A 22,321-nucleotide genomic window follows, 5' to 3' on the forward strand; every position below is an offset into this window, starting at 1 on the left:
TATAATCAGAGATGCTCAAGAGGGCAGAATTCGAGGAGCACAGACATCTCGGGAGGTTGTGAGGCTGAAGGAGATTACAGAGATAGGGAGGGGCGAGGCCATGGAGGGATTTGTACACAAAGATGAGAATTTTGAAATCGAGGTGTTGCTTAACCGGGAGCCAATGTAGGTCAGCGAGCACAGGGGTGATGGGTGAGCGGGACTTGGTGCGAGTTAGGACACGAGCTGTCGAGTTTTGGATAACTTCAAGTTTATGTAGGGTAGAATGTGGGAGGCCAGCCAGGAGTGCGTTCGAGTAGTCAAATCGAGAGGTAGCAAAGGCATGGATGAATGTTTCATCACTTTAAAAAACTAGGTTATATTATTATTAAGAAAAGCAGATGTCCAATTTTCTCAATCAAGGAACAGAAATGAGGCATGAAGAAAGCCCCACAGAATGTGAATGATAATAATGCAAAGAATAGGAAAATTCTACATAAGGTAGGCAATCTATTTGTTAAATCATCCCTCAAGTGGAAACGTTTACTGTGATAATAAAAGAGAATAGTTTTTCCTGCAGAATTCACAGAAAATTATCCTATCTACCTGTCCTTACCCTTGATTTGTCTAGTAGTTGTCTCGATTGAGAATAAGTAACTTTTGATTATTTCCACTATAGTAGTCTGTTTTTGGAACAAAGAACACCGAATCTGCAGTTAGGAAGCTTACATCTTGGAAAATGTGCTTTTTTAAAAAATACAAATGCTCCGATAGTGAATTACACCAATATGGTTAAAAGTGATCTAAAGTGCAGAGACGGGGAGGTGTTAACATTCCATTGAATGCTCACTGCTTTTTTTATACTATTAAAAGTTCTATTCTATTAATCGCCAAGCACCTTTTAGCAGTTAGGCCAATTAGTATGTTTCGACATCTTATCTCAAGCAACATTTCACAAATAGCTTCCTTAATAACTTGTTTAAACTGTGCCTTTTTTGTAGCCCTGAATTTGGTAGCGCCACTAAACTTCATGCCAGACGGTACCAGTAAAGTAAGTACTGCACAACTTAGTTTGCTAATCCCAGCTTCATGGCAGGATTTCCAAGGGTCTTTACCCCATAAGATTTGAATTAGTTGTCTTGAGTTTCATATGAATTGAGCTGCTGATGTAAAAACAGATCTTTCCTTACATCCGCAAAGTGGAATCTAAGATCCACTTCTGAAGCATGCGGGGCTTGATAAAAGGAGGGAATTGTAAATCCTGTGAAACATAGAATTCCGAGACCCCCTTGGGGAGGAACTTAGAAAGAGGTCTGAGTTCAGCCCTATCGTCATGCCAAGTCAAATAAGGTTGGTCCACAACAAGCACATGAAGCTTACTAACTCTCCTCGCTGAAACTGGATCAACTGAAATGTCTGTTTTAAATAATAGGAAATTTAGGTCACGAGCATCGATAGACTATAAAGGATGGTTCTGAGTTTATGGAACACCAGGTAAGATTGCACGTAAGATTGGGGCGGGGCGGGGGTGGGTGAAGAAGAGAGAAAGAGAGAAAAAAAATCTCGGGGTGTCCCAAAGTTCCTCACAGCCAATCGAGTATTTTTTTTGCAGAGTCACTGCTGTAACGTAGGGGAACGCGGCAGTTAATTAGCTCCCACAAACAGCAATCAGGTGACTAACCAGATAATCTGTAATTTGACAGTGTGGGTTGAGGGATGATTGCTGGCCAGAGCACCAGGACATCTCACCGACTTTTCTTGGAATCTGGGATCGTTCACATCCACCGGAGAGGGCAGATGGGGCCTCGGATTCACGTCTCATTCAAGAAACGGCAGGTTCAACAGCAAGACTCACATTTATATAGTGCCTTTCATGATCACCGGACGACCCAAAGCACTTTACAGCCAACAAAATACTTTTTAAAGCGTAGTCACTGTTGCAATATAAGAGTGCAGAAAGAGAGAAAGAAAAAGAAAAGAAAAATAATGACTACCCATGATGTTCTTTTCTGAATCTAGGGATTGGGTTATCCCAGATCTAACCCTCCCTGAAGAGTGAAAGAATGATTCAGTAAATACAGGAGGAACTCGAGTGTAATAGTGCCAGCTGTGGCTCAGTGGGTAGCACTCTTGCCTCTGAGTCAGAAGGTTGTGGGTTCAAGTCCAACTCCAGGAACTTGCTGACACTCCAGTGTAGTAGAGGGAGTGCTGCACTGTCGGAGGTGCCATCTTTCAGATGAGACGTTAAACTGAGGCCCTGTCTGCTGTCTCAGGTGGATGTAAAAGATCCCATGGCACTATATCGAAGAGGAGCAGGGGAGTTATCCCCGGTGTCCTGGCCAATATTTATCCCTCCGTCAAGACCACTAAAAGAGATTATCTGGTCATTATCACATTGCTGTTTGTGAGAGCTTGCTTGTACGTAAATTGGCTGCCACATTTCCCACATTACAACAGTGACTACACTCTAAAAGTACTTCATTGGCTGTAAAGCGCTTTGAGATGTTCGCTGGTCGTGAAAGGCACTTTTTAAATGCAAGTCTTTCTTTAACTGCTCGAGTAGGTTTATTTATTTCCAAGGACAAAAAAGCTTCCACTTAAAATTTTAAAAGCTGTTTATTTTTCATAGTTCAATCTTCAGGCATTCTTGCACATAGTTGACTAAAGTCATCACGATGATGGCAATCAAACAGAATAGACCAGACTGAATGAACTGAAACTCAAACCAAATAGGCTTTGCTCCAAGTCTGATCATAAGTCAAAATGTATTCCACAGGGGATGTGCAGCTCGCTACGATCATGTGAACTGGGCACCTTACCCCAACTTATCATTGGTATGTCAGAAGGGGAGGGAGAGATTGCAACTCAAACCCTGAGAAAGCATCTGCTACGTGGCCAACCGCATCAAAGCCGCATAGATGCTTAATCTATCTCTGCACATCTAACATGGATTGTTGGTTACAGAAGCCTCCAGGAGAAGCTGGTATCTCGAACGGCTATTACTGGCACAGCCAGACTGTTTAAATGGGACAACTCAGAATTTGACATGCGAGATATTTTGCATAAATTGAGGCTCATAGATTAAATTAGCTAACTGGATTTAAAACTGGCTCAACATGTTGAAGCAGATGATGGTGATAAATTTGAAAAACTGTGACTGGAAGGCAGTGACTAATGGAGTACTGCAGCGCTTGCTTTGGCCCCATGCAGTTCACGCTATTCATAAAAGGCTTGGAAAGGAATACTTGTCACATTATTAAATTTGCAATGTCACAAAACTACGGCACTAAGTGATAAAAACTGTTCGCAATCAAGGACAAATGGTACAAAATTGGCGGTTTTGTTCACAGGGACTACAAGGATGGCTGGAGAGGAAAATGTAAAACAAAATGACACTCTTGCAACAGAGAGTGCACGTCGGAGGTCAAGACATTTTTATGGTGTACAATAGAAACCACTTTACTCGAGTGCTGATATTGGATGTCAAAAGTACATTTCATTCATAGCAGTGAAATGCCTCACTGTGGTAACAGAAAAGTATTGTACTTAAAATATGAATTAGAAAAAATAATTCCCTGGAACAAGAGTAATAAATTGGCATTCTACAATTAGCATTCTACCCGGGGATAGAGCTAAACAAAAGCTCGGGCCAGTCATTCACAGAACCTTACAGCAGAGAAGGAGGTCATTCAGCCCATCATGCTTAGTTCGTCTTCAAGTATTTATCCAATTTCCTTTTGAAAGTGACTAAATCTGCTTCCCCCATCTTTGCTGGCAGTGCATTCCAGATCCCTTCATTCAAACCGAGGACAATGTGAAATAGCGTATAATTTCATGGATACCAATGCTCCCTTTAAGCTGCACGGCTGCGCTGTGCTCTGCAGCCGGCTCACCTGCTTTTAAATAGGAAAAACTTGCATGCACGGTATTTTGAATGGGCTGCACAACCCAAAATAAATAAAGGGAGCATTGTTTGATACATAGTAGCAATAGTCATATTTTTTAATAACATACAAAATTTTCTAAGTATAGAACAAGAAGTTGCATTTCGTACATTACTGCCTCGGCGAGATAACCAACCCTGACCGTGAGCCAACGGACGTCGAATACCATTCAGAATCTGACTCTTCATCTTCATAGGTATAAGAATATAAGAAATAGGAGCAGGAGTAGGCCATACAGCCCCTCGAGCCTGCTCCACCATTCAATACAATCATGGCTGATCCGATCATGGACTCAGGCCCACTTCCCTGCCCGCTCCCCATCGAGGAAGACTTGCTTCCACTCTCAAAGTGAGCTCTCAGGTGACTGTACAGTCCAATACGGGAATTACAGTCTCTGCCACAGGTGGGACAGACAGTCGTTGAAGGAAAGGACTGACAACGACTGACTCTTACTCTTCTCATCCTCAACCTTTAGCCATTTCCTCCTCGGCACCTTCCAGCATAAGAACAAAAGCAATAGGAGCAGGAGTAGGCCGTACGGCCCCTCGAGCCTGCTCCGCCACTCAATAAGATCATGGCTGATCTGATCATGGACTCAGCTCTACTTCCCCGCCCGCTCCCCATAACCCCTTATTCCCTCATTGTTTAAGAAACTGTCTATTTCCGTCTTAAATTTATTCAATGTCCCAGCATCTACAGCTCTGGGGCAGCAAATTCCACAGATTTACAACCCTCTGAGAGAAGAAATTTCTCCTCATTTCTATTTTAAATGGGCGGCCCCTTATTTTAAGATCATGCCCTCTAGTTCTAGTCTCCCCCATCAGTGGAAACATCCTCTCGGCATCCACCTTGTCAAGCCCCCTCATAATCTCATACATTTCAATAAGATCACCTCTCATTCTTCTGAATTCCAATGAGTAGAGGCCCAACCTACTCAACCTGTCCTCATAAGTCAACCTCCTCATCCCCAGAGAACCTTCTCTGAACTGCCTCCAAAGCAAGTATATCCTTTCATAAATATGGAAACCAAAACTGCACGCATTATTCCAGGTGTGGCCTCACCAATACCCTTTTTAGCTGTAGCAAGACTTCTCTGCTTTTATACTCCATCCCCTTTGCAATAAAGGCCAAGATACCTTCCTGATCACTTGCTGTACCTGTATACTATCCTTTTGTGTTTCATGCACAAGTACCCCCAGGTCCCGCTGTACTGCAGCACTTTTCAATCTTTCTCTATTTAAATCTACTCTCTCTCTCTTTGATGGATCCAGTAAAACAATAAACGGAAGTTAAAAAAGCTAAAAGAAAATCAGCAACAACAACTTGCATTTATATAGTGCCTTTAACGTGAAAGGTCCCAAGGCGCTTCACAGGATCGTTATCAAACAAAAATTGACACAAAACCACGTAATGAGGTATTAAGCCATGGAGGGATTTGAAAACAAGGATGAGAATTTTAAAATTGAGGCGTTGCTGGACTGGAAGCCAATGTAGGTCAGCGAGCACAGGGATGCTGATATCATTATATATCATCATGAAGGAAATAAGAGAGAAAAAAAGGGGCAAAAAAAGAAACGGACATGCAGCATATTTTGCAGCCAGAGATCCCGCTGCAGATTATTTATGTTTGGTGATGTAAAAATTTGCATCCAAAATTAATCTCTATGTCAGAGAAACAGTTTATATGCTACTGCAAATTGTAGTTTTAGTTTCAGCTATATCAGACTATTTTATAATTTGTCCGTATGTTTGTTTATATATCAGGTAAATAAGGTGGTTAGGAAGGCATACGGAATACTTGCCTTTATTAGCCGAGGCATAGAATACAATAGCAAGGAGGTTATGCTTGAACAGTATAAAACACTAGTTAGGCCACAGCTGGAGTACTGCGTGCAGGTCTGGTCACCACATTATCGGAAAAATGTGATTGTACGAGAGAGGACACAGAGGAGATTTGAGGATGTTGCCTGGACTGGAAAACATTAGCAATGAGGAAAAATTGGATAGGCTGGGTTTGTTTTCTTTGGAACAGAGGAGGCTGAGGGGAGACGTAATTGAGGTGTATAAAATTATGAGCGGCCTAGATAGAATGGATTGGAAAGACCTATTTCCCTTAGCAGAGGGGTCAACAACCAGGGGGCATAGATTTAAAGTAATTGGATTTGAGGGGAAATTTCTTCACCCAGGGAGTGGTGGAGGTCTGGAACTCACTGCCTGAAAGGGTGGTAGAGGCAGAAACCCTCACCACATTTAAAAAGTATTTGGATGTGCACTTGAAGTGCTGTAACCTGCAGGCTACGGACCAAGAGCTGGAAAGTGGGATTAGGTTGGATAGCTCTTGGTCGGCCAGCGCGAACACGATGGGCCGAAATGGCCTCCTTCCGTGCTGTAAATTTCTATGGTTAATATAGTGGTGTGGATGAAAATGCCCCAGCATGAAAGGCCAGTTAGGCTGTTACAGATATCATTTGTAACTAATTACAACATTTGAAGTGCAGTATTATGCCCACTAGATTCACATTCAGTCAAGAAGTATTTAAACTCTGCTTATGCATACATGCCACAAATTTTAAAGATAAAGATGCGCTTCCATTTGTGGGGGGGAATGGGTCAATATTAACACACCTCAAAGGCCATTTGTACAATTTCAAGAATAATTTCTCACGATAATATCGCTATGATGATACTCATCTAGTTTCTGATATTACAGCATATATACTTCAGGAACTGTACACGTAATTCTAAAACTGATGATTGCAATACACTGAAGGACATAAGAACATAAAAAATAGGAGCAGGAGTAAGCCATTTGGCCCCTCAAGCCTACTCCGCCATTCAATAAGATCATGACTGATCTGATCATGGACTCAGCTCCACTTCCCTGCCCGCACCCCATAACCCTTTACTCCCTTATCGCTCAAAAATCTGTCAATCTCCACCTTCAATATATTGAATGACCCAGCCTCCACAGCTCTCTGTGGCAGAGAATTCCACAGATTTACATCCCTCAGAGAAGACATTCCTCCTCATCCCAGTTTGGAGTGATCATTTATTCTGAAAGTATGCCCCCTAGTTCTAGATTTCCCCACGAGTGGAAACATCCTCTCTGCACCTACCTTGTCAAGCTCCCCCAGAATCTTATATGTTTCAATAAGATTACCTCTCTTTCTGCTAACCTCCAATGAGTATAGGCCTAACCTACTTAACCTTTTTTCATAACCTCTTCATCTCAGAAATCAACCTAGTGAACCTTCTCTGAACTGTCTCCAATGCAAGTATATCCCGCCTTAAATAAGGAAACCAAAACTGTACGTAATACTCTAGGTGTGGCTTCACCAATACTCTGTACAGTTGTAGCAGGACTTCTCTCCTTTTATACTCCATCCCTTTGTAATAAAGGCCAACATTCCATTTGTCTTCCTAATTACTTGCTGCACCTGCATACTAACTTTTTGTGTTTCATGCACAAGGACCCTCAGGTCCCTCTGCAGCACTTTGTAATTTCTCTCCATTTAAATAATAATTTGCTTTTTTATTTTTTCTGCCAAAGTGGATAACCACACACTTTCCCACATTATACTATATCTGACAAATTTTTGCCCACTCACTTAGCCTGTCTATATCCCTTTGCAGATTTTTTGTGTCCTTCTCACAACGTGCTTTCCCACCCATCTTTGTATCAGCAGCAAAATTGGCTACATTACACTCGGTCCCTTCATCCAAATCATTAATTAAGATTGTAAATAGTTGAGGCCACAGCACTGATCCTGTGGCACCCTAGTAGTTACCACTTGCCAATTGGAAAATGACCCATTTATCCCGACTCTCTGTTTTCAGTTCGTTAGCCAATCCTCTATCCAGATTAATAGATTACCCCCAACCCCGTGAGCTTTTACTTTGGGCAGTAACCTTTTATGTGGCACCTTATCGAATGCCTTCTGGAAATCCAAATACACCACCACTGGTTCCCCCTTATTCACACTGCTCATTACATCCTCAAAGAACTCCAGCAAATTTGTCAAACATGATTTCCCTTTCATAAAACCATGCTGACTCTGCTTGACTGTATTATGCTTTTCCAAATGTCTGGCTACTGCTTCCTTAATAATGGACTCCAATATTTTCCCAATGACAGATGCTAGGCTAACTGGTCTATAGTTTCCTGCTTTCTGTCTGCCTCCTTTTTTAAACAAGCGCGTTACACTTGTGTGTGAGCAATTGGACTAGTATCAGAATATTCTTTATCAGGTCATTAATACCAACCACTGTACTTATATCACAGCAATGGTCTATTCTAATGTAGTCCTGGACAGAATTTATTTCGCAGGAAAAATGTGCAGATCTTCAGTCGTTCTTGCTGAACTCACAATATTGCATCTATTACAAGTTTGACTGTCAGCCTTCACCGCTTCTTATTATTAACATTCTAATGAAACTCATTTACATTCGGTTGTATCTGTTCGTACATTTCCTCTGCAGAACTTACTGATCCAGCAATGCAATCCATCTTCTAATCTCTTCTAAAAGTTAAACAGTGGGTGATGAGTGGAAACCACACTGTTTGATCATCTACCCTTCAGACCAGACCACCTGTGGTTTGTTTCTTCAAACAAAATATCCTGGATTATATACAATTACAGAATGCTTACAAGTTTACTTCCAAATAACGTTCACGGATAAAGTTCAATTTGGTGGCATTTGGTAAACTATGCTTATGAATACTAAACTTAACTGAAAACAGGACTCAAAAGCTAAACTTTTTCCAACTTATTCTGTTGCCCAGTCCTGGGCTCGCCCCAGACTAACAGGAACAATTGCATGCAGTAAAAATAAATATACATAATCCACTTTGCAATGCGGCTTTAATGGCCACATCTTCTGCAATTTAAAACAAAGAGTAAAAGGGCTTCCAGGATTGGCAGTCTGTGTCAAGGAAACGTTAAGTTCAGGTCACAGGCGGGTCTGTGGGTTCAGAGCCGTTACTGATTTTGATCCCCAAACAGGGGTCAAGGTTCAAGCCTGTTCCTTCAAAACCCCCCCCACCCGCCCCGCCACCGCCGGCAAAACCCCTGTGCCACAATCCCGCAAAAGACGACGGTGGGGAGCTATGAGCATTCCGTCTACAATTAAACAGCTTATCCGAAGTCGGTGTCGAATTTTTTTTTTTTTAAAAGAAAGGGAATCTGCCAGCGTGGATGAGATTGCGGAGATTTGAATATCCGAATCAGATTTATTAGAGGTGTTAAAAAATATTGAGGTCATCCAAAACTCTGCTGCAAGTGTCCTAACTCGCACCAATTCCTGTTAACCTACCACCCCTGTGCTCGCTGTCCTACATTGGCTCCTGGTCAAGCAACACCTCGATTTCAAAATTCTCATCCTTGTTTTCAAGTTGATAGGGAGAAATTGTTTCCACTGGCGGGAGGGGTCGATAACCAGAGGACACAGATTTAAGATATCCAGGGGGAGGAGGAGGAACATTTTTCTTTATACAGCGAGTTGTTATGATCTGGAATAATGCACTGCCTGAAAGGGCGGTGGAAGTGGATTCAATAATAACTTTGAAAAAAGAATTCGATAATTACTTGAAAAGGAAAAATATGCAGTGCAATGCGGAAAGAGCAAGTGAGTGGGACAATTTGGTCGCTCTTTCAGAGAGCTGGCACAGATACAATGGGCCGAATGGCTGTATAATGGACTGAAGTTAAAAAAAAAACTCAAAATTGACAGAAGACAACAGGGTTCAGATCATTCCTAAAGTACTGCCAAGAAGAGCTGAGGACGAACCTTAACCATTGTACACATTGAATGTAGAAATAATTTTGTTGAATTTATAAAAGTAAGTGTGAATCTGGTATACATAGAAACATAGAAATTTACAGTGCAAGAGGTCATTTCGGCCCATCGTGTCCGTCCCGGTCGACAAAGAGCCACGCGGCCTTCGGTCAGCAGCCCTGAAGGTTACACATAAACCTATGAACAATGGCGGACAGGGAAAGAACATCCGGCCCAACCAGTCTGCCCCACACAACTGCAATACTCCATGTATTGCAACATTTTACACTCCACCCGGAGCCATACGATTTCCTGGGAGAAGGAAAAAAAGATAAAAACCAATTGGGGAAAAAAAAATCTGGGAAAATTCCTCTCCAACCCATCCAAGCGATCGAAACTAGTCCAGGAGATCATTCTGGCCGTATTAGATTCCCTGAAGTACTTACCATCTGTAAGGGATAAATTATAAAAGTTGCAAATAGATGGTCAGAATTATGCTGAAGGTAGTGAACTTAGCAGTATTAGGAGGGTCTGTATAATTGCCTATGTATGTAACACTTGCTTATGTAGATATAGTACAAATGTATAACGCATTAAACTGAATCCATAACCTCTGTAATACTTAAATAGCAAAATCAGCAGTTGTTGATCAGAAGTCTCTGAGGAAGAGATAAGGAAGCTAGTTTAGGCGTCTATTATACTGTGGCAAAGTGCAAGTCATGGAACAACACCATAGAAGATGGGCAATTGCATATACCACTCAGAGACAGTTTGATAAGAGTCAACAAATCAATGTAACTTCGCTGATAGAATTCGACCGATCAAGGATTTTGTAGAGGGTGCTCCTCTCCAAAACCTGTATGAATTGTACGTGAAACTTCTTGCATTTTGGAGGTTCCACGACTGAACCTTCCCGTGCATTGCTCGTAATAAAACCGGTAAACCTGAGGTTTCGTTTGTTTACTTCAGTGGTCGTTATACAGTGGGAAGCTGGACGAGGTGTCGATTAACTATATCAGTTAGTCCACCTTGAGGAAGAGAAGCCTCCTTTTTACCCCAACACCATCATATCTGCCAAGAGGCTATCCAATCTAATCCCACTTACCAGCTCTAGGTCCATAACCCTGCAAGTTACGGCACTTTAAATGCACATCCAAGCACCTTTTAAATGTGGTGAAGGTTTCTGCCTCTACCACCTTTCCAGGCAGTGAGTTCCAGATTCCCACCACCCTCTGCGTGAAGGAGCTTTCCCTCAAATCCCCTCTAAACCTTCCACCAACCACCTTAAACCGACGCCCCCTCGTAATTCACCCTTCCACCAAAGAAAATAGGCTCTTTCTGTCCACTATATCCAGACCCATCAAAATTTTATACAATGAGGTCTCCTCTCAGCCTCCTCTGTTCCAAGGAGAACAAACCCAGCCTATCCAATCTGTCCTCATAGCTAAGATTCTCCATTCCAGGCAGCATCCTCATAAATCTCAGTACCCTCTCCAGTGCAATCATGTCCTTCCTATAATACAGTGACCAAAACTGCATGCAGTATTCCAGCTGTGGCCTAACCAAAGTATTATACAATTTAAGCATAACCTCCCTGCTTTTATATTCTATGCCTCGGCCAATAAAGGCAAGCATTCTGTATGCCTTCTTAACCACCTTATCCACCTGGCCTGCTACTTTCAGGGATCTGTGGGCAAGCACTCCAAGGTTCATCTGCACTTCTAAGTGGCCTACCGTTTAATGTGTGTACCCTTTCCTTATTTGCCCTTCCCAAGTGCATTACCTCACACTTCTCCGAATTAAATTTCATTTGCCACTGCTCTGCCCACCCGACCAGTAATTGATATCCACCTGCAATCCATGATTTTCCGCTTCATTATCAACCACACAGCCAATTTTAGTGTCATCTGCAAACTTTTTAATCATACCACCTATGTTCAAATCTAGATCATTGATTTATACCACAAAAAGCAAGAGACCCAGTACTGAGCCCTGCGGAACCCCACTGGAGGCATCCTCCCAGTCACAAAAACATCCATCAATCATTACCCTTTGCTTCCTACCTCGAAGCCAATTTTAGATCTAACTTGCCACTTTGCCCTGGATCCCATGTACTTTTACCTTCGTGACCAGCCTGCCATGTGGGACCTTATCAAAAGCTTTGCTAAAGTCCATATACACTGCTTCTTACGCACAACCCTCATCAATCCTCCTGGTTACCTCCTCGAAAAATTCAATTAGGTTAATCAAACACAATCTTCCCTTAACAAATCCGTGCTGATTGTCCCTCATTAATCCTTGCCTTTCTAAATGTAGATTTATCCTGTCCAGGATTTTTTCCAATAATTTTCCCACCACTGAGGTTAGGCTGACAGGTCTGTAATTACTCGGCCTATCCCTTTCTCCCTTCTTAAACAAAGGTACCACACATTAGCACTCCTCCAGTCCTTCGGCACCATGCCTGAATCCAAGAGGACTGGAAAATGATGGTCAAGGCCTCTGCTATTTCCTCTTTTGCTTCGCTCAACAGCCTGGGATGCATTTCATCCGGGCCTGGGGACTTATCCACTTTCAAAGCCGCTAAACCCTTTAATACCTTCTCTCTCACTATGTTTATTTCATCCAGAATTTCACACTCCTCCTCGATAGCAGTATCTGCATTGTCCCTTTCCTTTGTGAAAACAGACGCAAAGTATTCATTAAGAACCATACCAACATCTTGGGCTCCACACAAAGATTACCCTCATGGTCTCTAATAGACCCTACCCTTTATTTAGTTATCCTCTTGCTCATAATATATTTATAGAACATCTTTGGGTTTTCCTTGATTTGACTTGCCAAGAATGTTTCATGCTCTCTCTTAGCACTCTTAATATCCTTTTTAATTTTACCTCTGAACTTTCTATATTCCTCCAGAGATTCTATAGTATTTAGCCATCGGTATATGACATAAGCTTGCCTTTTTTTCTTTATCCTTCCCTGTAAGTCCCTAGACATCCAGGGGGCTCTGGAATTGTTATTCCCACCCTTTTAATTTAATAAATTTAACTTGAACATAGAATTCCCTCATTGCACCATACTGCCATCTACTTATTGCGCTTAGAGTTTAGGTGCTTTGATAAATATCTGCAGCCGTTTAAGGCGGCAGCTCACCACCACCTTCTCAAGGGCCATACAGGACGGGCAATAAATGCTGGCCTTGCCAGCGACGCTCACATCCCGTAAACACACAAACAAAACAGAAAACCATCATACTAAATGGAGCAATTCAAATTTAACACATAATGGGCTAACACTGCAAAATAAATTACTTTTCCTTCTCCAACAACTATTGCAAATCTGATATATTCAGGGGCTTCATGCGTAGACAACTTTTTAACTAATGTATGGTACTGAAGTGGCAAGTGTAAAATTGTTTGCACAGCTGCTGATGGCGAAGCTAGCAACAATCAAATCTTTTCAGTTATCTCAGTATTGGTCTCTTAACCTGAGGAAGGACGCTCTTGCTATTGAGGGAGTGCAGCGAAGGTTCACCAGACTGATTCCCCGGATGGCAGGACTGACATATGAGGAGAGACTGGACCAACTGTGCATGTATTCACTGGAGTTTAGAACGATGAGATGGGATCTCATAGAAACATATAAAATTCTGACGGGACTGGACAGGTTAGATGCAGGAAGAATATTCCCAATGTTGGGGAAGTCCAGAACCAGGGGACACAGTCTAAGGATAAGGGTTAAGCCATTTAGGACAGAGATGAGGAGAAACTTCTTCACTCAGAGAGTTGTGAACCTGTGGAATTCTCTACCACAGAGAATTGATGATGCCAGTTCATTGGATATATTCAAGAGGCAGTTAGATATGGCCCTTACGGCTAAAGGGATCAAGGGGTATGGAGAGAAAGCAGGAAAGGGGTACTGAGGTGAATGATCGGCCATGATCTTATTGAATGGTGGTGCAGGCTCGAAGGGCCGAATGGCCTACTGTTGCACCTATTTTCTATGTTTCTATCTATTCTACGGCCACTAACTTAAGATAACATATTTGGAGCTGAACTAGCCTCATGAAAAATCAGTGCTGATAAACAATCTCTATGTGAAATGTGAATATCGAAATGTTTTCAGATGTAGACAGAACTGTGTTATATTTGTCCAGCATGGTCTGGTTTCACACTGGATTTCTCACAGTTGTTTTTTTTCTTCTTTTTAAAAAAAATCTATAGCCAAATTAACACTTTCGCCCAATCTGGTGGAATGTCAAAATGGTAGATAGTGACCGTAATGGCAAATTGCTCACAGAATACAATGAGGAAATTCTTGCTTGTAATTATCCCAATTGAAATATTTAGAAAAACAAATTAAATCATATATTGAAACAAATTAAATACTTGAAGGAGAAACATTTGCAGGAAGATGGGGAAAGAGCGGGGGACTGGGTGTAACTGGATTGCCCTTCGAAAGAGCCGGCGCTAACTCGATGGGCCGAATGGCATCCTTCTGTGCTGTACTATTTTATGGTTCTATATATCTTAGTTTCTCCATCTCTTTGGAACAGTGAAATAGTCAAGTTTATTTCACTCACTAATTGAGAGATCTTCCTCATTTGTGGAACAAACTATACTGTTGTCAGTGGTTGTATTTTGTAATTATGTGGAGTAGCTGATGGGATTAAAGGGGAAGATTTCAGACAGAGTTTAGCGCATTCGTAGGCTACTGACTGGAAATGAATGACTCGGTTCATTCATTAATAGCAGTTACATTTGCCTCCAGACTTGCTTGAGGCAGCAGGTGTAGCCGATGTCTTACATTGCTAGCGACTCACTCACCTGCTGGCCATGTTCCATTCGAGTGCAGGATTCTGGTAATTCCTTTCGCTTTCTGGACAGAGCCCTCCTTTGCCAACTTCCTTTTCAGGTTTCAGCTGATCCCACAGTGCGGTTCCAATAGTGATGGACTGCAGGTCTATCTGGTATTGTCTGTCTTCAACTTCTGATCCTGGGTCTCGTAGTATCCCCAAATTCAGAGCTCTCCTGTGAGGGCACAAACCAGTGAGGATTCTATGTCTGGTCAACCATTTGTCACAGTGGCTAAAAAAAAAGTATCCTGCTCGATGGTACATAAAAAGACAATCATACAGTTCAGAGAAGGTTCACTAGGTTGATTCCGGAGATGAGGAAGTTGACTTATGAGGAAAGGTTGAGTAGGTTGGGCCTCTACTCATTGGAATTCAGAAGAATCAGAGGTGATCTTATCAAAACGTGTAAGATTATGAGGGGGCTTGACAAGGTTGATGCAGAGAGGATGTTTCCACTGATAGGGGAGACTAGAGGGCATAATCTTAGAATAAGGGGCTGCCCATTTAAAACTGAGATGAGGAGAAATTTCTTCTCTCAGAGGGTTGTAAATCTGTGGAATTTGCTACCTCAGAGAGCTGTGGAAGCTGGGATATTGAATAAATTTAAGACAGAGTTAGACAGTTTCTTAAACGATAAGGGTATAAGGGGTTATGGGAAAGTGGACCCGAGTTCATGATCAGATCAGCCATGATCATATTAAATGGCCTACTCCTGCTCCTATTTCTTATGTTCTTATGGCTCTTTGAAAGAGCTGGCGCAGAGTTAATGGGCCGAATGGCCTCCTTCTGTGCTGTACTATTCTGTGATTCTTTTCTATGATTCTATACATTTTATACTATGTGGATTTGCTGTTTAATAAGCACCAGTGGTACCAATTCACAAAGTACATGAAAATCATTTTGTTTATAAAATACAAGCCCATAAATATTTCAAGATGTGTTGAACATTCTAGAAACTAAATGTTTCAATCGTTTCCTCAGGTCATCCCATTACAAGGATGATGTCATTTATTTTCGAACAAGACTATATTATGTTTCGACGTTAAGATATGATAAACAGAAGAACTGATATATGTGTCAGTTATACAACCCATATTGTTTTATAAATCAAGTTAACCTTCGCTAGATTAAAGAGAAATTTAACTGAAAAAAAAGATTAGTCTAAATTAACATAAGCTGCATTTCCAAATTTTTTAGTTGGTGATTAGTTTGCAATCAAGTCTAAACCCTAGGTCAATACAAAGCAATAAAATACTTTTCGACTTTCTCTTTGATAGCTGAAATACTGGTTAACTATTTGTGTTTTACCAAAGTGAGACCCAACTTCTGTATATTAGAATATCTCATAAGGCACATGTGGGTGAATATTCTAATCCAAACTTGCTGCAACTACTAAAATAACGTTTGTCTGCTTAAAAATGACCCAAATTAAGGCTACGCAATAAGATCAGCCATGATCATATTGAATGGTGGTGCAGGCTCGAAGGGCCGAATGGCCTACTCCTACACCTATTTTCTATGTTTCTAAGATAGTGTAATTTTGGAGAAGCAGGCGGATATTGGGTTGGTTAAAGAATGGGTTGCTTCCTCAGAGGCGGAAGGTTGCTATTAATTTTGTGGGGAAACCAGTCACTGGCAGAGTCCCGCAGAGATTGGTTTCCGGATTCTTGCTTTTCACCATTTTTATCAATCAGTTGGGGAAAGGATTCGGGGGAACAGTCCACAAGTTTGCGGGTAATACTAAACTTTGTGCAGATGTTGAGATTCACAATGAGGAAATTAGACGACTAGCAGCTCTAGATGCGATGGGGCAGGCAGGTGTCGCCATTTAATAAACATAAATCCAGTATCGGCATGTGGGTAGGGTTTGCACCTAGCATGGGTTCACCACACAGGGCCGTCAGCTCAGGGCTGTTAAGCAGAAAAAGACTTGAGACTTAGGTGCTATACAGGTGTGAAGTCCAAAATCCAGAGGCCGTTCCAGATTTTGTGTATTTCTGGATTTCGGAACGTCTTTGCCTGGGCCAATGTGGGGGGAGGGTTTGGGGCGGCTGAGGTAAGAGGGAGGAGGCGAGGTCGGGCCGCCGAGAGAGCCGGGGCGAGGTAAGGGGGAGAGGTCGGGCTATCGAGGTCGGGCTATCGAGGGCCGGGGTGAGGTAAGGGGGCGAGGTCGGGCCAGGGCGAGGTCGGGCCAGGGCGAGGTCGGGCCGCCGAGAGCCTGGCCGCCGGGGCGGAGGAGTCCAGATTTCGGAACATTTTCCGGTTTCCGGACGACCCCAGCACGGATCGGCCCGGTGTCCGGATTCCGGAACGTTCCGAATTTCGGAACTCCGGATTTTGGACATTCAACCTGTAGTACACGAATCTCTTAAGGTCCATGACCAGTGTTGCAAAAGTTTCAGACTTCCCCAATAGAATATCTTTGAATGCATGACTTTTCACTAGGCTGAAGTTATACTGCAGCTTGTGCAAAATCCAAGCAGCATGAAACTGTTGGAGCTTGTCTCACTGCACTTGCTTTACTATAACTGTGTATCAAATCATCGACCCTGGCACTTTCACTTTGATGTGCACTCGAAATTGCTTTGCATCAATAGGAAAGTGATGACTCAACGCCCTTAAAAATAAAACATTTGAAAAAGACCAGCTGGTCCATCAAGCCTGTCTCATACTGTCATGGTGCAAATTAGGCACACCATCAAGTCACACAAAAGATTGCAGAATTTTAAGTGCAAGTGAGTGGAGCCCATAATTACTATACGCCCAAGTATCGGCATCTTTTATAGTGGTTCAAAAGTTCCTTGAACCGAAGCGTCCCCGCCCACGAAACTGGCCGCACCCCAGGTCGGAAAGGCAAGTTTCCGTGGATTGCGCTTGTTCGATGTTCACCACGTTGCGCCCTGATTCTCAGCCGCACAAGCACCAGTGAACACATAGATCCAGTGTTGATCACCTGGCCAGCAGTTATTTGAAGCCCTTCTGCTGCAGAAATCATCAATTAGTTAAGAAATTTGAAGAATTGGCTCATTGCCATGCAAACCCACTCCTCATTCCTCGACCACGTCTTGCTCTGCTTGATTGCGCTGATTCACGTTCGATCTTACGCAAAGGAGATTGCGCGGAAACTTGGCCATTAATTCACCTCGGCAAAATTAGCGTACTGTAGGGCGCATTCTGGGCGCAATTTGTCGACTGCACCCCGAGCGGAAACTCCAGGCTCCCACGTACTGGGTAAACAGCCACAAAGAGCAGGCAGAATTGAAATATTATGACAGCCAGTTTCCCAATGTAACCATTATTAGCTTCTTTTTCAGGAGCTTGATTAGCTGCCTCCTTTTCAGGATGAAGAACAATTCCACTTTTCCTTTGGAAGCCAAAAAGTAATAAGACTATTTTATCCTGGTGTGAAGAAATTGCTTCATTCTGCATAAGGCCAAGGGCAAGTATTTCTGCACCCACAAACAGTACATTTGGAAAGTACACAAAAAAAATGCCAGGATGTTTTCACCATCAGTAATGTTGCCCCAAACTTAAACTGGAATGCTGCTACAAAATGCCTTATACGACAAATTTGTCAAACTGTGAGGAGAATTAAACTTTGCAACATTCCTAACTGCAACACACTTCTCCTTCACTTGTGCACAGGTTTAATACACAAGCAAGATATTGTTAACTCTTTCCATAACCTCCATACAGGCTGTCACACGACTATTTAAAATTTAATTTAACAACTTGATTTTAAAATTTTCATGCTCGTTTTCAAATCCCTCCCTATCTCTGTAATCTCCTCCAGCCCAACAATCCTCTGCGATATCTTCACTCTTCCAATTCTGGCTTCTTGCACATCCCCAATTTTAATCGCTCCACCATTAGCGACCGTGCCTTCAGCTGCCTGGGCCCTAAGAAATGGAATTCCCTGCTTATACCTTTCCACCTCTCTCCCCCTCCTTGAAGACACTCTCTAAAATCTACCATTTTGACCAAGCTTTTGGTCACCGTCCTAAAATCTCCTTATGTGGCTCGGTGTTAAATTTTTGACTGATAATGCCACCTGGAAGCACCTTGGGACACTTAACTACGTTAATGGTGCTATATAAATGCAAGTTGTTGTTGTTGCTCTTCACTGGAGACTGGCCCTCCGCTCTTTGGAGGATTTCCCCCAGCAGCAGTTCCAAAGCTGCTTCATTAAATTGCACCATTCCACCTAATGCGCTTGCTGCAATCACTTCCGCTCTCTCTTCAGCAGCACGGCAACTTTAGTGGATGACCCCAGTGAATCGCAGGCTTTGCGAATGAGCTTATAGTTTCACACACAAGAGTTGGCTTCACAGCACTTGGACGAGCCGGTGCACTGCACAGTACACCAGGCACTTGCAGTTATGTAATGGCTTTAGTGCAAAAAAAATACCTCCCAAGGCATTTTACAGGCAGGCATATGGAAAACAGACGCTGAACCATGAAGGAAGAGATTTGGACGGGTGGCTGAAAGCTTGGTCAAAGAAATGCTTTTTAACAAGGTTTTTAAAGGAGAAAGGTGAAGAGAGAAATGTAGGGAGAAAATTCCAGAAAAGTCAGACCCAAGTGGCTGAAGACGTTGCCACCAGCAGTGAGGCAGGGTTCAGGGAGAAAGCACAATATAAAAGCACAGAGGAAAAAAAAAAATAAAGATGAGGCTAAGGATTCATAGGGTTAGGAACCAATTTAGGTTTCGTGAAGACAGGGGTGACAGGTGAGTAGGACAGGATACGTGCAGCAAAGGTCTGGGCAAGTTATATTCATGGGATGGGTCATGTCTCACCCTATCAATGCAATCTCCTCCAACTCTGGATTCCCTCCTCCCAGAAAAATCTGTGACTGGCCTTTGTGCATCGTCACTAAACTTCATCCCATCACTTCAGCTTTCTTTGAGAAGGAGAGTGATAATAGCAGCTTTGAAAGTGAAACGGATAGTGCCTGATGAGAAGAAACTATTGACATTGTCAACCAACACGGGTGCCAGGGTGGTCAGATAAGTTGAGCAGGAAGAGGGCTGATGGAACAGGAGATGAGACTCGTGGACTAGTTGAACTTGGAGAGGGCAGGGAGAAGATGGGGGATAAACTATAAGGAAGGGGGGGTTCAGGGATAGATTAAGTGAGAGCTGGGGTCAAGAAAAAGGGGAGAATGCAGCGGAGGCAACTGCACAGATCGTTTTGATAAACATTCACAAGCTTCTTGCACTTGGTCATTAAGATGTGTCGAAGGGGGCGGGAGAGAGGATTTTAAGGAGGCGATTCTTTGTAGAGAAAAAAATCCTGGAACAGTGGATATTTTGGGCTGAGAGACACATATTTGAGGTGGTCAAGCCAGGTCTGGCAATGGTTAGCTAGGAGGTGCACCAGATATACTCTAGTTTGTGTGCCTCAGACTTGTGAATGCAAAAACGGAGAAATACAAGGGTGGAAGACAGTTATAGCTTAACTGCAAACAAGGACAATCCAGATAGACGTGAGGCGGTAATTCGACAACGATGGAGGTCTCATAATAAATGGCGGACGAAAGGCGTGGGATTTGGGAACTTGAGAGAGAGGTTGTGCCTACAGTATAACACCACCAAAGATTGGTGAACTTCTAGGAGGCCAATTTAAGCAATACAAAAATTAATACATATAATTAAAAATTTCAACATTCTGACCTAAAATTGGCTAAGCACCACTAAAACTGTAAAGTTAATACTATCTACTTTCTGATTGCATTAGATCCACCTTGGAAGCAATGTACATCCTGTTACCGATAAAAAAATTGTAATTTTCACTCCTTCCAAATCAGAATTCAACAAATTAATTGGTCATACTATTTGTAGTATCTCAAACATTTTCTTCAGGTATATCAAAGCCCATCAATTACCACATTACATTCAGAGAGTTTGGTAGGTTTGAAGTGAACATTACTAAAATCCTTGATTGTCTGAATTCAAAACAAGGTATTCAGCCATGGCTCAGTTGGTCACACATTCGCCTCTGAATCAGAAGATTATGGGTTCAAGTCCCACAGGAAACTTGAGCACAAGTGACATTTCAGTGCAGTACTGAAGGAGTGCTGCACTGTCAGAGCAGCCATCTTTCGGATGAGACGTCTGACCTCCCAGGTGGCTGTAACAGATCCCATTGCGCTATTTCGAAGAAGAGCAAGGTCAACATGGATCCCTCAATCAACATCAATAAAACTGATGATTTGGTCATTTATTTAATTGTTATTTGCGGGAGCTTGCTATATACAAATTGGCTGCCACATTTCTTACATTACAACAGTGACCATGCTTCAAAAATACTTCATTGGCCGTAAAGTGCTTTGGGACATCCTGAGGTCGTGAAAGGCGCTATATAAATGCAAGTCTTTCTTATTTTTTTTCTTCACACCTCCCCTCTTTATAATTTTGCTAAAGTTTTGGATGCTGCTGCTATCCAAATCTTTCAGGCCAAAAACCAACTTTGAAAGGACAGCAGCTCGTCATCCACATAGTTGACTGGTGAAGATTGGTGCAGTCATTCTTGGAGACCTTGACTTCCAGAGTTACAGCCGTGGCTCGGTTGGTAGTACTCTCGCTTCGGAGTCAGAAGGTTGTTGGTTCAAGCCCCACTCCAGGGACTTGAGCACAAAAATCTAGGCTGACACTTCAATGCAGTGCTGAGGGAGCACTGTCGGAGGTGCCGTTTTTTGGATGAGATATTAAACCGAGGGCCCTGTCTGCTCTCTCAGGTGGATGTAAAAAATTCCACTACACTATTTCGAAGAAGAGCAGAGGAGTTATCTCCGGTGTCCTCGCCAATATTTATCCCTCAATCAACATCAGTAAAACAGATTATCTGGTCATTATCATGTAGCTGTTTGTGGGAGCTTGCTGTGTGCAAATTAGCTGCTGCATTTCCTACATTACAAGAGTGACTACACTCCAAAAATTATTTCTTTGGCTGTGAAGCGCTTTGGTACATACGGCGGTCATGAAAGGCGCTATATAAATGCAAATCTTTCTCTTTTTTCCATTATTCTAAAAGCAGGTATGAGAGGAATTAAAAAATAAAAGGCAGACCTTGAGCTCAAAAGGAACATTGGCCTGTCTTGACAAGAGTGCGTTGAGTGTGATTTTTTTTATTTTGAGAGATCTGGTTATACATCTTTTCTTAGTTATTGGTCTGTCTAATGTCTAAAGTATTTTCTTCCTTGTCCATGTGTACACAGTAATGTTTAACCTGTGCTGTGAAGAAATAATTAGACACTACCAGTGTTAACAGGATCCACTTGAATTGATCTCAAAGGAAATGAGAAGGCCATTAATAATTTTAAAGAATAAATTAAAGTGTTATTCTATTTCCCATCTAATATTCTACAGGTGTATTTATATAACAGATGGCTCTATTTATATACAAGTACATAGCTTGGGTTTCACACTCACATATGGGTTTTGCAGCTTAGACACAGCCCATAGATCAAAATCTTTAGGGAATAATTATGGTTAATTCAACCTTGTGCATATCTGTAGGCGGCTGATCATTGGGTACTGCACAGTAACTGACTCGACCAGGGGTCTTGCAATCAACCAGTCACTCTGGAGCCTGAACAAAGGTGGCCTTATTCGAAATTGTTTAAATAATGGTTAGTTTTTAAAATGTGACCCTAAGCAACAACATTCGCAAGATTTATTAGTTCTGTCTAGAGCAATTATCCAGTATAAGTATTTAACTAAACAGTTATATATTTTAATTGCTCTTTAACTATACTTCTAGGTAAT

General features: G+C 42.2%; 1 protein-coding gene across 3 annotated transcripts in view; it reads right to left on the minus strand.

Moving 5' to 3' along the window:
* The window catches only part of LOC139277917 (intermembrane lipid transfer protein VPS13B-like), a 1,209,249-nt gene that overhangs the window by 288,915 nt on the left and 898,013 nt on the right, over positions 1 to 22,321 (minus strand). For all 3 annotated transcript variants that reach the window (XM_070896555.1, XM_070896554.1, XM_070896561.1), the window contains exon 31: positions 14,525 to 14,728. In XM_070896555.1, the coding sequence (XP_070752656.1) occupies positions 14,525 to 14,728 (204 nt within the window). The remainder of the gene's footprint in view (positions 1 to 14,524; positions 14,729 to 22,321) is intronic.

Source organism: Pristiophorus japonicus, chromosome 1 (genome assembly GCF_044704955.1).
Source record: "Pristiophorus japonicus isolate sPriJap1 chromosome 1, sPriJap1.hap1, whole genome shotgun sequence".
NCBI classification, from domain to species: domain Eukaryota; kingdom Metazoa; phylum Chordata; class Chondrichthyes; family Pristiophoridae; genus Pristiophorus; species Pristiophorus japonicus.